At 40.8% G+C, this 16184-nt stretch overlaps 1 protein-coding gene across 1 annotated transcript in view; it reads right to left on the bottom strand.

Moving 5' to 3' along the window:
* Positions 1-5965: 5965 nt before the first annotated feature.
* The window catches only part of etnk2 (ethanolamine kinase 2), a 34341-nt gene continuing 24122 nt past the window's right edge, over positions 5966-16184 (bottom strand). Inside the window, exons 7-8 of the mRNA XM_060910758.1 lie at positions 15365-15438; positions 5966-7270 (exon numbers count right to left, since the gene is read on the bottom strand). Coding sequence (XP_060766741.1) covers positions 7198-7270; positions 15365-15438 — 147 coding nt within the window. The 3' untranslated portion in view covers positions 5966-7197. The remainder of the gene's footprint in view (positions 7271-15364; positions 15439-16184) is intronic.

Below are 16184 nucleotides of genomic sequence, written 5' to 3'. Positions count from 1 at the left end.
GATGCTGGACAGCAAGAACGAGACCTTCAAAAATAATGAAATTAAAATGTTTCTGCATTAAAATAAATACTATAACAAGCAGCAAATGGTAATAAACGAGGCAATATTTAGTGTCATGACCCTTTGCTTTAAAAAAAAAAAAGTGTCTGGTACAGTGTGTGTGTTTTTTCAGTTTGATAAGGAAACCGGCTAAAAGTTTTACTGAACATCATCCAGAACCAGCCACAGCTCCACTGGAGACTTCAACTGTTATTTTTGTGCGGAGGGGAGTCTCTCTTTTACACAACATGCTGCTTTCTTTACCGACTTACAAATTTTATGCTGGAAAACTAATGTCCGGAAATCTCGCATAGTTTTGTACTGGCTTGATAAATGTATAAGGGTGCCAAGACTTTTGTACAGTACTGCATACATTTTCACAACAGAGAACAGATGAAATCTCCTCATGTTCTAGAAACATTATGAACGTGGTGCCTAAACAATCTGAAGCATTGGCTTTCCATCACGACTCGGAGAAATCTCAGAGTTCTCCTCCTCGTCTCCACACTGGTCAGAGTTACTGTGGTTACAGAGCTTAAAAAGGTACAAAAGAAAGATGTCCTTGATGGTATGAGGTCTGTGGCAAGGAAAAGCAGTTTGGTACTTTTAGTCCAGAATTACGGATAGCATCTGTTAGTTTTTCCTTTTAGTACGAGAATGTTTTCTGTCTGGGACGTTAACGAGCATCATTCACACGTTACACACGTACAGGGAACATTAGTACATTTCATTACACCACTGAAAGCACACGCTCAGAAATAAAAAGTACTTTAAGTTGTTGTCGCTGCCTTTGTGTCATTAAGGGCACCATTATTTCTTTCCATCTAAAATTTTATATTAGATCACCTTTAAAAATCATTCACGGTATAAAATCAGACCTTTAGGACTAATGATGTCCGTTTATCATTGTATGTTCGCTCTAAAAGCTGATTAATTGTACAACCCCGATTCCAAAAAAGTTGGGACAAAGTACAAATTGTAAATAAAAACGGAATGCAATAATTTACAAATCTCAAAAACTGATATTGTATTCACAATAGAACATAGACAACATATCAAATGTCGAAAGTGAGACATTTTGAAATTTCATGACAGCAACACATCTCAAAAAAGTTGGGACAGGGGCAATAAGAGGCTGGAAAAGTTAAAGGTACAAAAAAGGAACAGCTGGAGGACCAAATTGCAACTCATTAGGTCAATTGGCAATAGGTCATTAACATGACTGGGTATAAAAAGAGCATCTTGGAGTGGCAGCGGCTCTCAGAAGTAAAGATGGGAAGAGGATCACCAATCCCCCTAATTCTGCGCCGACAAATAGTGGAGCAATATCAGAAAGGAGTTCGACAGTGTAAAATTGCAAAGAGTTTGAACATATCATCTACATTGCATAATATCATCAAAAGATTCAGAGAATCTGGAAGAATCTGTGCGTAAGGGTCAAGGCCGGAAAACCATACTGGGTGCCCGTGATCTTCGGGCCCTTAGACGGCACTGCATCACATACAGGCATGCTTCTGTATTGGAAATCACAAAATGGGCTCAGGAATATTTCCAGAGAACATCATCTGTGAACACAATTCACCGTGCCATCCGCCGTTGCCAGCTAAAACTCTATAGTTCAAAGAAGAAGCCGTATCTAAACATGATCCGGAAGCGCAGACGTCTTCTCTGGGCCAAGGCTCATTTAAAATGGACTGTGGCAAAGTGGAAAACTGTTCTGTGGTCAGACGAATCAAAATTTGAAGTTCTTTATGGAAATCAGGGACGCCGTGTCATTCGGACTAAAGAGGAGAAGGACGACCCAAGTTGTTATCAGTGCTCAGTTCAGAAGCCTGCATCTCTGATGGTATGGGGTTGCATTAGTGTGTGTGGCATGGGCAGCTTACACATCTGGAAAGACACCATCGATGCTGAAAGGTATATCCAGGTTCTAGAGCAACATATGCTCCCATCCAGACGACGTCTCTTTCAGGGAAGACCTTGCATTTTCCAACATGACAATGCCAAACCACATACTGCATCAATTACAGCATCATGGCTGCGTAGAAGAAGGGTCCGGGTACTGAACTGGCCAGCCTGCAGTCCAGAGCTTTCACCCATAGAAAACATTTGGCGCATCATAAAACGGAAGATAGGACAAAAAAGACCTAAGACAGTTGAGCAACTAGAATCCTACATTAGACAAGAATGGGTTAACATTCCTATCCCTAAACTTGAGCAACTTGTCTCCTCAGTCCCCAGACGTTTACAGACTGTTGTAAAGAGAAAAGGGGATGTCTCACAGTGGTAAACATGGCCTTGTCCCAACTTTGAGATGTGTTGTTGTCATGAAATTTAAAATCTAATTTTTCTCTTTAAATGATACATTTTCTCAGTTTAAACATTTGATATGCCATCTATGTTCTATTCTGAATAAAATATGGAATTTTGAAACTTCCACATCATTGCATTCCGTTTTTATTTACAATTTGTACTTTGTCCCAACTTTTTTTGGAATCGGGGTTGTAAAAGACACGCTAAATGGGAACAATTCAGCAACCAGAACAACAAAAAAAGTACCTTTATTTCAGTGTTCAGAAATTTTTTTTTTTCGAAGACTATGAGGCAGCAGCACTCAACCTGATCTCAGAAAACTCCAAAAACAAACCCTATAAAAGTTTTCAAACACTGACAAGTGGAATAAAAGAAGGAAGAAGTAGAAGAAAGAGGAAAGAGAAGGGCGAAGAAGAAAGAAGGAAGAAAAAGAGGAAAGAAGGAAGAAGGGATCAAACTCAGCACAGTGACATCAGATCATTTTAGGATCATTAGTGACTGTGTGGCTACAAAATTATTCATGGTGGTGTTGAAATGCCTCTTGGCTCCAGTTATTGCACGCAGGTTCAGCCGTTTCATTATTAACCAGCGTCCTCAACCATTAACACGCGACGGTGCACCTGAGCAGCAAAGACGCAGGAGAACACACAGCTAGCTTGAGCTCATCGACTTGCAAAAAAATCAATTAATCTGCTTTTATGGTGCTGTGAGAATGCCACTCGAGTTTGGGGGGGTTCTACAAGTAAAAAATAAATAAATAAAAACAAAAAAAATCCATAATATTGAAATCATTTAAAAGATCTTAATTTCAGGATCTCTTTTCTTAAAGGGCTGATGACACGAACATGACTCTATGCAATTTCTTAAATAAACTATACAACATGGCAAACATGTTAGATTTCTGTTATAATTACGTGAAAAGAAGCTGTTGTTACGCGAATATCCAACTTTTAATTGTACAGCGCAAGAAAACTGGGTCCGTGGCTCGTGGCCACGTTGTGACGTCAGCGGGAGAACACGCTGCGGTTCACTGGCTGTTCTACTCTGGTTCTACTCAATGGAAATGGCGCATGAAAACGCTGGTGAACTCTCTAGTGCTAGCTCTTCCTCTTCTGGGAGCCTAGAATTGTGTTGATCTCTTCCGAATAGAATCTATGATGGCCTACCCTCTTTACCCTTTGCCTCTCGTTGCTAGGCGGCAGTTACATGAAAGCCGCAAGCTTTCACAAGCAAATACATGACTGATATCACGCCGACTTTATGATTATCATGTAGAATCTATAGCTCTACGTACCTTTATCTTGTGTCGTTTCACAAGACATGTTCTGACAGGAGGACTGTCTTTGGATCCGGCATAGCTACTAGTAGACCCCCTCCGGAATACTGGCAGTGTTGCCAGATTGGGAGGTTTCCTGCCCAGTTGGGCGGTTTCAAGTGCATTTTGGTGGGTTTTGAACATATTTTGGGCTGGAAAACTTCAGCAGTATCTGGCAACAGATACTGCTGACGTTTTCCAGCCCAAAATATGTTCAAAACCCACCAAAATGCACTTGAAACTGCCCAACTGGGTGGGAAACCTCCCAATCTGGCAACACTGTGTAGGCACTGCTGATGGTAGTAACACACGTTTGTGCTGAACTGAACACCCAAGAGATTCTTTTAAGCTGGGAAGGGTGTCAAAACAATCCAAATCGAAGTGTTCAGAGCACAGGACGGATGTTGGTGAGGGCTCCCACTTGTCATGAGTGCGCCTGACTTGCTTCACCCACTTCGCATGCAGCTTGGGATCTCTGGGAAACTTGAATAAACTTAGCCCATCCTTGTGGGTTTTGGAGCAAAAGCCGGCAACACAACGCGAAGGCATAATTAATATTTTTATATATATATATATATATATATATATATATATATATATATATATACACACACACACACACACCTTGTACTATACTAATATACAAGTACCTTGGCATCCCACAGGCTAATGGAAACCATGAAGAAGCCACAAGGAAGCCAACCACAGCCAAATACCTCCAGAGAGTGAGGCAGATCCTGAAAAGTCAGCTGAAATGGTAAGAACAAGGTCCGAGCCATCAACATGTACGCACTACCAGTCATCAGATACCCCGCTGGTATCATAAACTGGCCAAAGGAGGAGATAGAAGCCACATATCAAGACTAGAAAGCTCCTCACCATGCATGGAGGGTTCCACCCCAAGTCCAGCACCCTGAGACTATACACTAAGCGGAAAGAGGGAGGCCGAGGGCTAGTGAGCATCAAGACCACGGTCCAGGATGAAACATCGAAAATCCGAGAATACATCAGAAAGATGGCCCCAAAGGATGAACTGCTAAGTGAATGTCTCAGGCAGCAGAACCCTGACGAGAGTGCAGAGGAGGAGGAGGAACAGACAACCTGGAGAGACAAACCCCTACATGGCATGTACCACCGTCAGATAGAGGAAGTGGCTGATATCAAGAAATCCTACCAGTGGCTGGATAATGCAGGACTGACAGACAGCACAGAGGCACTAATCATGGCAGCACAAGAACAGGCCATAAGCACAAGAGCCATAGAGGCCAGGATCTACCAGAGTAGATCAGACCCAAGATGCAGACTGTGCAAAAAAGCCCCTGAAACAGTCCAGCACATAGTAGCAGGATGTAAGATGCTAGCTGGATCAGCGTACATGGAGAGGCACAACCAAGTGGCTGGGATAGTATACAGGAACATCTGCAACCAGTATGGAATAGAAGTACCCAAGTCCCAATGGGCCATACCACAGAAGGTGGCTGAGAACAACAGGGCCAAGGTTCTGTGGGACTTCAGCTTCCAGACTGACAAACCAACCGGACATAGTGGTGGTGGACAAAGAGCAGAAGAGGGTGGTGGTGATAGATGTGGCGATCCCAGCTGACACCAACATCAGGAAGAAGGAACATGAGAAACTTGAGAAGTATCAAGGGTTGAAAGAGCAGCTGGAACGGATGTGGAAGGTCAAGGGTTGCGTGGTCCCCGTGGTAGTGGGGGCACTTGGGGCAGTAACCCCCAAACTGGGAGAGTGGCTCCAGCAAATCCCAGGAACAACATCTGAAGCCTCAGTCCAGAAGAGCGCAGTCCTAGGAACATCGAAGATACTGCGCAGAACCCTCAAACTCCCAGGCCTCTGGTAGAGGACCCGAGCTTGAGGATGACATGGATACCACCCCCCCGCCGGGGGTGAGAAGGAGATTTTTTTATATATATATATATATATATATATATATATATATATATATATATATATATATAAAAAATAATGACAAACTGAACACCTGTCGCATCAACAAACTGGTAAGTTAGGAGGAAGGATCTTTCGCTGACGTCATATAGCTCCTCCTCCTCTTTCGTCTCCTGGGTGCTGCAGCCCCGTCAAATTTGCCCAAATAGCCGCATTTATCATAACTTGTAAAATAGGTGCCTTCGTGAATTAATATATGGATCATCGGCAATTACTTTATGTTATAAAACATCGCCAAAGATGTCAAAAACGTGTCATCAGCACTAAGTTCAAATTTAAAAAAAAAAAAAAAAAAAAAAAAAAAAAAAACTCTTGAAATGAGCTATTAAACAGAAATAATGAGCCGTTATGTCGTTATTACACCTGGTTATTTTGACGACTTGGCATACATCGTTTCGTCCTCATTAAACCATTCAACGAGCAGTCATGCCTTGAATGGGGGCGGGATCAAGCTGGAAGAGACCATGCCTCCATTCAGGATACAAATGAGAAAGGTTTCTTTATAGGCTACAGACGTTCACTCGGGGGGCGGACGAGAGGGGGAAAAAAAATCCTCCGCAGTGCTGCTTCACCCCATCGAACGTGACAAGTGGAACATAGATGGCAGCAAAATAAATAACCATAACCTCGTAACCAACGTTTTTCTTTTAATTTGTCACCTGTCAGCTGGGATCATTAATAATATGCACATCATTAGTGTAAAGGCTCAACCTGCATCCATCGCCTCTGGATTTAATGTTTGAGGAACCCGAGCTACACAAAGCCTGAACATCTGCTGGATCTAATTATGCAACGAGCTTTTATATAACCAACACCTTGTTCATTTCAGGAACTGGTTAAAGAAACAGACAATTTCTTTAGTCATGAGAAAAAAAAATTTCCAGGAAAGGAGTCTGGGACTTTGGTTACCCGGTACATCCCTGAGCAGGTAATGCAAGGACAAACGGAGGAGGTGGAGGCCAGGGCTGAGATTTTTCCATCACCTGCGCCAAGTGGAAAATTAAACAGAGTTACTCGTTACCATAAAGGCTTAAAAGGTAGGGGGGAGGGGAAAAAAAACAACCCAGACTGGTCCCCAGAAAGCGGAGGGCGAATGGCCTTGGTGGCCTTAACTTCTCAGGAATGTATTTCAAAAAAAAAAAAAAGTCAAAAGAAGTCAGGCTTAACCAAGCCGAGGCTTCCAGACTACCACATACGCCACACTTTCAAAAGAATCACTCGAAAGAAAGAAAGCAAGCAAGCAAGCAAAGGCAATAGTTACATCATTGCAGAGACACACTCTTAAAGCTCACTGCAAAAGAAATTTGGGTGAATAGATATCAAAGTGAACCAGAAATAAATAATGTACCAAAAAAAAAAAAAACACCAGAAATGCTTGAGGACATGAGGAAATGTGGACCTTAGTAAAGACACACATGGATGTTATCGTGAAGTCATGGTTTAGTTGAGGGACCCGTGGAATTTGACCTGCCCTCATACCCACCCTTGCTGTACCCCAGACCCCTCCCCTATCCAACAGGAGTCCCTCCACTCCCAAAGTGTCAGCTCATCATCTCGTCTCCTTTCACTCCGGGATCTTCAGGGCCATGACATTCGGCTTGGTCTTGAAGTACTGATTAAAGCGCAGGACGGCGTATCTGAGGGGGTGGGGGAAAAAAGAGAAGTATGCGGTGATTACTCCAGGTTTCGTATACACCTGAGAAAGTCTCACACAATTATAATCTGAATATCATTTCTAAAAGTTCTGAAGGATAAGATTTGATTTTAAACCCACAATCGAACTCGTTGTGTAAAATCTTTCACAGGCCAAACTCAGCCACCTGTAAATAAATAACCAAGCATGTTCTTGGCACATAGCCACGCCCACAAAACCCCACGAAAGGCAAAGAGCTGAAAACGATAAAGGGTGAAAGAGCGTCTCCTCAGCAGCCTGTCCTAAATCTTCAGTCATTAATGAGACGAGATCCAGATTATGATGGATTTGAGCATATTCCATTTGTAACACCATTATTACTCACACTAAAGTCACGTTAAGATGTTTCTTGGTCAATTTTTTAATCTTTGTGTAAATACTGAATAAAAATAACTTAAAAAGCATTTTTTTTTTTTTACCATAACGTTTGCTGGCTGGTAAAATCTCATCTTGTTATCTCTAGCCGCTTCATCCTGTTCTACAGGGTCGCAGGCAAGCTGGAGCCTATCTCAGCAAAAATATGAGTGATTCCACGCTTATGGGTACTGAAATGAGGACATGAACTTATTTTTAAAAATTCACCTAAAACCATTTCTTTTTTTTTACCATCAGGTCACAAAACATGTAATCTTTAATGAATGATATGTTAAAAGATAACTTTAATTTTCTGAGATGTAATAAAAACATTTATATGCCAAAGTCAGAACGTAACAGAAGTGTTGTGGACATATATATTCTCAATTTTAACAATGTAGAATTACTTTTTGAAACATAGGAAGGTGATGTTTTAGTAAATATAATTAATAAACGTGTAGTAGAATAAACATACACATTCTTTCAATAAGATTAACATGGTATATAGCTAGATTGTAATTAATTTATAACAGACGCGAGATGGACAATCGTAACAGAAGTAATGTAACAGACATCATTTTGGAACTCATAGGCTTGACTTTGGCATATAAATATGTTTTTATTATATCTCAGAAAATTAAAGTTATCTTTTAACATATCATTCATTAAAGATTACGTGTTTTGTGACCTGATGGTAAAAAAAAGAAATGGTTTTAGGTGAATAAGTTCATGTCCCCATTTCAGTACCCATAAGCGTGGAATCACTCATATTATATTATGATTAATATTAGATTTTTATTATTTCACTCATCTATTTACTTGTTGGTTCATCCGGCCGACAGGTGAGGAGTTTATGCCATCATGTGTTGTCCGTCGGTCGTCCACATTTCACAAAAATTGCTTCTCCCTCAATTCTTCACCGATTTTTTATTCTTTTTGGCAGGAAGGCATTGCAATTAATAATGAAGATATGGAATAATTAATCAATCAATCCCGAACAAGCAGTTTCCACACAAATTGCTTCTTCTCCCTCAGTTCTTCACTGATTTTGATTCTTTCTGGCATGAAGGTAAGGGTACATAGAACTTCTATCCACAATTATTAATGAAGTTATGGACTAATTAAAATCGCTTGTTCTCAGTCAATTCCTCGCTGTTTTAGATTCTTTCTAGCAAATAGGTCGGTATTCCTAGGGTGGATATCGCTTCTATATATAACTTATGCAAGGCAGCCTACTCTACAGCGTTCCTTCTGGACTAGACGGGGCCGGACTGAACTACGCCATCATCGACGGTCTCGTTTAACTTACCATTATTAAAGTATAGTGAATTAACATGATGTACATATTGCTGCAGTTTGGTTCACCTCTACACTTGGTCAATTCTCTGTTTTTATTTTTAATTAAAAAAAAAAATCATAACGCATCTTCTTAAATACAAGTAGCCGTTTTCCATGGATGAAAAAGTAATCCTGGAAATTTCCAGGTTTTCCAGCACTAATAGAAACCCTCAAGGTGTAAAATCGACCCTTGTTGTGGTGATAAACGTCCAAGACCAAGATTTTATTGCATTTTTTTTTTTAAAATCGCCACTGAAATATCTGAACAATTTCCTATTTTTGTTCCAATTTATTTAATACAGTATCTTGCATATTAACTATAACCAAGACAATTTTTTTAATTCTTCAATTCTTCTTCTTATTATTATTTAAGTATACTGCAGCAGGGGCAGTACAGTGGTGTAGTGGTTAGCGCTGTTGCCTCACAGCAAGAAGGTCCGGGTTCGAGCCCCGTGGCCGGCGAGGGCCTTTCTGTGCGGAGTTTGCATGTTCTCCCCGTGTTCGCGTGGGTTTCCTCCGGGTGCTCCGGTTTCCCCCACAGTCCAAAGACATGCAGGTTAGGTTAACTGATGACTCTAAATTGACCGTAGGTGTGAATGTGAATGGTTGTCTGTGTCTATGTGTCAGCCCTGTGATGACCTGGCGACTTGTCCAGGGTGTACCCCGCCTTTCACCCGTAGTCAGCTGGGATAGGCTCCAGCTTGCCTGCGACCCTGTAGAACAGGATAAAGCGGCTACAGATAATGAGATGAGATACTGCAGCATCTATGCAAACGTTCAAAATAAGATTCATTCTATATGAAAACTTGTACGTGTGATAAAATTCCTGGATCTTGTTTAAAGCTTGTTTCAACGTTGTACGTCTTAAATCCTATCTAATCCTGTTAAACTCAGATATCACACTTGAACTACATCCTTTTCAAAAAGTCATACACGATGCAAATTAGAACAGTTACACACTGAGTTGCGGCCTTCATCGAACCTGTTTGTTTCGCCGTGTGTGTAGCGTGTGGTTAAGACTGGATGTTATTGGTCATTAGATCCAGCAGAAACAGAAATCCTGCCACAGGTTGATGGGGGTAAAGTGCCAGAACCTGTGCTTTCTGTTGACTCATGTTTCTGTGTTTCCGCTGCAAACAGACACCAGCGTCCTTTATTAACAGTAACGATGGCATTCGGCACCTTTTATTCAGCGCTCACTCCAGTGCGGCCATCATTCATACGTTCCACCCCACACTGACAGGCAATGCATTTTTAAAGCAGAAACATTACCCAAAACGTCCACCGGCCATCTTTAACACAGCAGCATAATTTTAAATATTTGTTGGTGCTTCTGAACGAGTGTCCTGTTCTTGTTACGTAATCGTGAAAACACCCTTAAAGATAGTGTTCCAGTGGAACAGTTCCACGATTAACCGCAAGCTTAGTTATAACTGCACTTCAAAATATATCCAGTAGGCGGCGACATACGAATACTACACAGTGGTGATCGTGCAAATTAACTGAAACCAGTTGCACGTTCGGAAAAACAATACAAACGTTGTAATGGGAAAGATACTGCATCCAACAGCACAATATATAAAATGTGGTTTAAAAAAAAAAAAAAGTCTACATCAATTTATGAACTTCAAAATTTGCCCAGAGTCCAAGAATCATTGGGCTGTTTCAGTAACCGTGCAACATAATGAATAAATAAAACAATTAGTTGAGAAATAGCTAAACATAATGCAGCATAGCTAGTTGGAAGTGCGAGTAAATTTATCATTTAAAAAAAAAAATTCATAATAAATGATGTAATCATCTAGAACCGACAGCCTAAGACAAGAAAACTAGCATTTCCACCGTTTCAAGTTTAAGGAGTTCAACCTACTTGCTGGGAAGAAAAATCAGTCAGGGTTCTTTAGAAAAGCTGAAGTAGCTGGCTAAAAAAAGGTAGTAGGTGGCTCTGGAATTTGTGGCAGCTGTGGCACGCTAATGCTAGAGGGGTCTGGGGGAATGTCCCCCCAGAAAAATTTGAAGTTTACATGCCTTCTGGTGCATTATCAGCTAATAAGTTATGAACCATTTCCCCTGTAAAATATGTATGAAATTTCCCTCCAGATGTGTATGTGCTTGGCTTTCTTAGTTACCCTCTGTAGTACACTGCCTGGCTCTGTAACATAACTACATACACTACAGCGTGGTCATGTGAGCCAGCTCAGCCAATCAGAGCACAAGAATCGATCAACAAATATGGCGTCGCTTCCGGTCACACTAGACCCAAATCGAAGACAATTTCATGGTGGAATAATTGGATTTGCAGTAAACTATGGGCAACAGAGACGATATAAATCGCTTGAACACTGAAAGGCAAGTTTTTTTTTTTTTCCCTTCTTGGATGGAGTAGCCAGCGCAGACCATCTGTGTAGGTGAAGAAAACTGCTGGTCGCTGTAGCTTGTGGACATCTCAGTCATTTAATTACAATCAACATTGACTGTGTTCAATTTCTTGTTGGCCTATTAATCTTTAGTACAATCCTTTTTAAAATAAATAAATAAATAAATAAATAAATCCTTTAGTTTCCACCAAAACAACAACCAAAAATGACCAATTTCGGCATCCATAACAAAACGTAGGTATATAACCATTCCTCCAAATTAATGACATTGGGCTGATTTTCCTACAAATTTTGAAAAAAAAAAAAGATTAAATGAATAATATTTTATTAGCAAATAAATACATTTGTCTTCCTATTCATCTCATCTAATTATCTCTAGCCGCTTTATCCTTCTACAGGGTCGCAGGCAAGCTGGAGCCTATCCCAGCTGACTATGGGCGAAAGGTGGGGTACACCCTGGACAAGTCGCCAGGTCATCACAGGGCTGACACATTCTGACACATAGACACAGACAACCATTCACACTCACATTCACACCTACGCTCAATTTAGAGTCACCAGTTAACCTAACCTGCATGTCTTTGGACTGTGGGGGAAACTGGAGCACCCGGAGGAAACCCACGCGGACACGGGGAGAACATGCAAACTCCGCACAGAAAGGCCCTCGCCAGCCACTGGGCTCGAACCCGGACCTTCTTGCTGTGAGGTGATGGTGCTAAGCGATTTTCTCTTTTTGTGATTAAAATTGAGTGATATGTTAAATATTAAGTTATTACTGAAAAACTATTGATTAAAAAAACAAAGACACTGAGAAATGGTCCTATAAACAACTTTACCAATATAAAAGATTACCAGGACTACAAAAATGCAGAAAAATAGGCTTTACTTATCCAAATGCACCTGTTGGTTCAAAAGTTAAAGTGCAGAGAACCTCACAGCACAACATGAAGTTACCTTAAAATATAATATAAATGCCTCAGCTTTCATGTAAGAAAAAAAAAAACTATTAATACTAGTACCGTGTGCAGGCAGTCTCTCCTGAAGACTAAATTAAACAATAATTATAAACTAATAAAATAAATGGCTCAGGCTTTATAGAAGAAAAAAAAAAACAATTTGAACAGAATCTCTCAGTATGATGCTGAAGCTGCCTAAACAATGGAAAATAAAATACCATTTTGGCAAAAATGTTGGCATCCATTAATTTCTTGTATTAAGTAAAAAAATAAATAAAGTGCACACAGTCCTTCACTGTAAACATACAGTAACACACTTTCAGTAACAGAATTTAAGCCTACATAAACACTGACTCGCACATCATGCAATGTTGCCAGATACTGCTGACGTTTTCCAGTCCAAAATATATTCAAAACCCGCCAAAATGCACTTGAAACTGCCAATCTGGCAACACTGCGCGCATGCTGCTTCTCTTGAACATAGACATCCGGAAGTAAGGCGGAAGGTAGTTTGTCGACGTCACCTCAAGACGACGCCAACCAGGCTTTTAGGCAGGATTTTTTTTTAGGGAGTCTAACTTTTTTGCAGGTGTCACTGTATGTGGCGAGGTGTAGCGGCGCGTTGAGCGCCGCTGGCACGAGTGTTTTAGGGGGTTCCGGGGGTACTCCCCCGGAAAATTTTGAAATTTCTAATGCTCTCAAATGCTATTTCCTTCATTTTGACAGCAAATTTTGAGCAATACAGCCAAGTGTTTTTGCCTTTGTTACAACATTCTTGTATCAGTAGTAAGGCTGGACTGGGGGGAGGCATGTGTGCATGGAAAAATTCAAGCCAGATTCATTTTAGGTAAAACAACTTTCTTTAATGTCTTAATGTAAACAAAATGGTTTCACTGCAACAGTCCACTGGCAACAATATGTTTACAACCGCCTGGGGGCCTTGAGGTACAACTTTCTGGCGGCAGCGAAGTCGAATTCCGGCATGGGAATTCGGGCATAGCTGAGCCTGATGAGCCGATCCAGCTGCTCAATGCAGAGGAGAGTGCGTGCTTTTGTCTTGATTCTGTTCTGACAGGAAAACACGCGCTCCGCCTCCGCATTGCTGATTTATTCGGGATAAATAACATGTCAGGTAAGGCCGGTTTTCTATAGACTACATTCCACATTTAGCTGCGGCAATATAGTCTACGGCTATATTGTCTGGATATTTATGCCAGTGTCTCCTAGGCATACATCTTTTCCCCCTCTGCTCTGGGAACGCATATTACAAGTGCTTTGTACACCAAATTTATTTAATAACCCATTTATTTATAACGAGGGCTCTCACAACTTTGAAATTAGTGCAGCCATAGAAACGCGTGTTTCTGTAGCTCTGCGGCGGGTGCCTATATTTTGTACTCTGGGCTCGTGCTGTTGCTATGGTAACCCTGGGCGTCTTCGGGAAAGACAGCTGTCAAAGCGAGACTTCTGAAATTTCCAAAATGGCGGTGTCAACAAAGCTTGTAGATCCTCGGAAAGCTCAGACTCGGCGATTTTTTAACATATTCAGCTAAGTTACCGGACATAACACGGGCGGAAATATTAGGGCGTCTTTAGGGCGTCGTACTAAAAAGTAGGGCGTCCAATTTCTTGTTTTTTTCAGTACAGGGCGTCGAAAAGACGCCCAGACGCCCCTCTATCTAAAAGCCTGACGCCAACGATTGGTCAAATTTGTGGGAAAGTTGCGGTGATTGGATATAATTGCAACACCGCCCTGAATTCGCGGGGATTGGTTGAATTTGCGCTGAAGTTGCAAATCGCAACATCCTGGAGGCTCTGTTTTTTTGCTTGGCCGTCTCCTCACTCCCTGTAGCTTTAGGTACTAAAAATCGATCCATTTTGTCTCTCACGTTGCGCCCCCCCTTAAGAACTCTGGCGCCCCCCAGGGGGGGCGCGCCCCACACTTTGAAAAGCCCTGAACTAAAACATTCCTTTTATTGAAAATAAAATAGCTAAAATAGACCTTTTGTTAAACTTGAACATTTATACTGCCTCCATTTTCTTCATCTTTCAGCAGTCGGTAAAAAGAGCTCCGATTGCTCGTTAAATCTATTTGTACACAATCACACAACAGCGCTCACGTTTTAGATCTGTATTTTGTGTATTTTCATGGCATCAGAGCTGTGTCACTTCCACCTACAGTGAAGTCACGTGTATTCCCTGCACTGTTCATTATTGCGCCCTCTGCTGTCTAAACAATGCAATTACAGTTCGGAAAAACAGACGACAACCTGATGATAAATCACGATTAATTTCTCTCAAATTCAAATCGTAACACAATATATTGTTACATGCCTAATAAGTGTTAACTACATAGATTTACGTATTACAGTGTTAAATATAGTTAAATGGTAAATATACCCAGTATTTGTGTACATCAAAGAATTCAAAAAACCGACGAAAATCATTACACAGTCATACTGGTGGATGAACGATAACACGGCTGCTCTTTCGGTGTATTTCTGAGTGACAACTAGAGCATGCAAATATTAAATTGCGGCGCTCATACCTATATAAATTGTGTCAAGATTGACAGGTCTGGTAAGATCATTCGAGTAAACAATCACTGAATATTATGTAGAGATGGTTATACTGCATCATCGAAGTCGCATATTTTAAATTTGTCACAGTATTCTATGATGAGTCAGTTTGGAGTAAATCATTTTTCTGTGCTTTTTTCAGGTCATATAAACACAAACTTCTTATTAAATCATTCATACACTACAGATCCAGTGGATATACACAGAGTTGAAAAACATTACAGAATCCATTAAAAATTATCACGCCTATATTTATTTACTGTTTAAAAAAAAAAGATCAAGGCAAGATTAGCTTTAGAATGAGAGTTGTGAGATCAGTGATGAGCTAATCTGCTTTTGCTGCATTGATTAGTACCAAAAATAAATAAATAAAAGGGGGAAAAGGTTTTCATGAAATAAAAGCTGAAGAGAAGTACTGGGAGAAGCTGCTTACCCAAGGAAGTCGAAGTCGATGGAGGAGTACTTGGCCTGGATGAGGGCCCAGAAACCCCAGAAGAAATGCGATGCCTGTCAGGAGAGAGGAACAAAAGGTTAATCACGATAGCGTCACTCTCTCAGGCCTCAGCTATGTGCAGACAGATATTTTTAAAAGCGTTACAATCTTCCAACAGCAGCAGCAGCAAAACCCTTGCAATTACTTTGCTCTGTAAATTCTTATTTGATAAATGTGCTTCAATTTAATTTCTATTTGCTTTATTATGACTAGTGGCATAAACCTCAGGCTTCTACACGATATCTGATACCATGCACTTTCAATTATTAAAGCAACAGTTTGATGTTTCATGGTGCCAGCGGATGTGATAAAATTCGATTCTTTGTTGAGAATCCACCCTCCCCACACACACACACCCTTTCAATAATAATCAATGATCATGGCCCTGATTCATTTCACTCAATGCCTTTTCAATCAATCCAAATCATCGGTTACGTTTTGGAGTTTGGATAAAGACCTCAGCGAACCTTAAGCAGCACTTCCACCTCATCGTCAGTCCACATAATAAACAACAATTATTCCACAATTAAATTTCAATTAAATTTTGTTTGAGGGAATCAGCCTGGTCCGATCTGCCTTGGACCCTAACCTGGCAAGCCAGACTAAATGTGAATATTTAGTCTGGCCTCGATTCGTAGACATTTCCGAAGCGGGTAGGAGGAACAAACCGCTGTCTTTCAAACTGTCTCTGTGCGTATAGGCCAACGCTCTGACCAATCAGCGCAACAGTGACTGTGACGTAGTCAGAGCGACAGAAAGC

Source organism: Neoarius graeffei, chromosome 26 (assembly GCF_027579695.1).
Source record: "Neoarius graeffei isolate fNeoGra1 chromosome 26, fNeoGra1.pri, whole genome shotgun sequence".
NCBI lineage: Eukaryota > Metazoa > Chordata > Actinopteri > Siluriformes > Ariidae > Neoarius > Neoarius graeffei.
The sequence above is the reverse complement of the archived record's forward strand: the minus strand, read 5'-3'. Positions and strand labels throughout refer to the sequence as shown.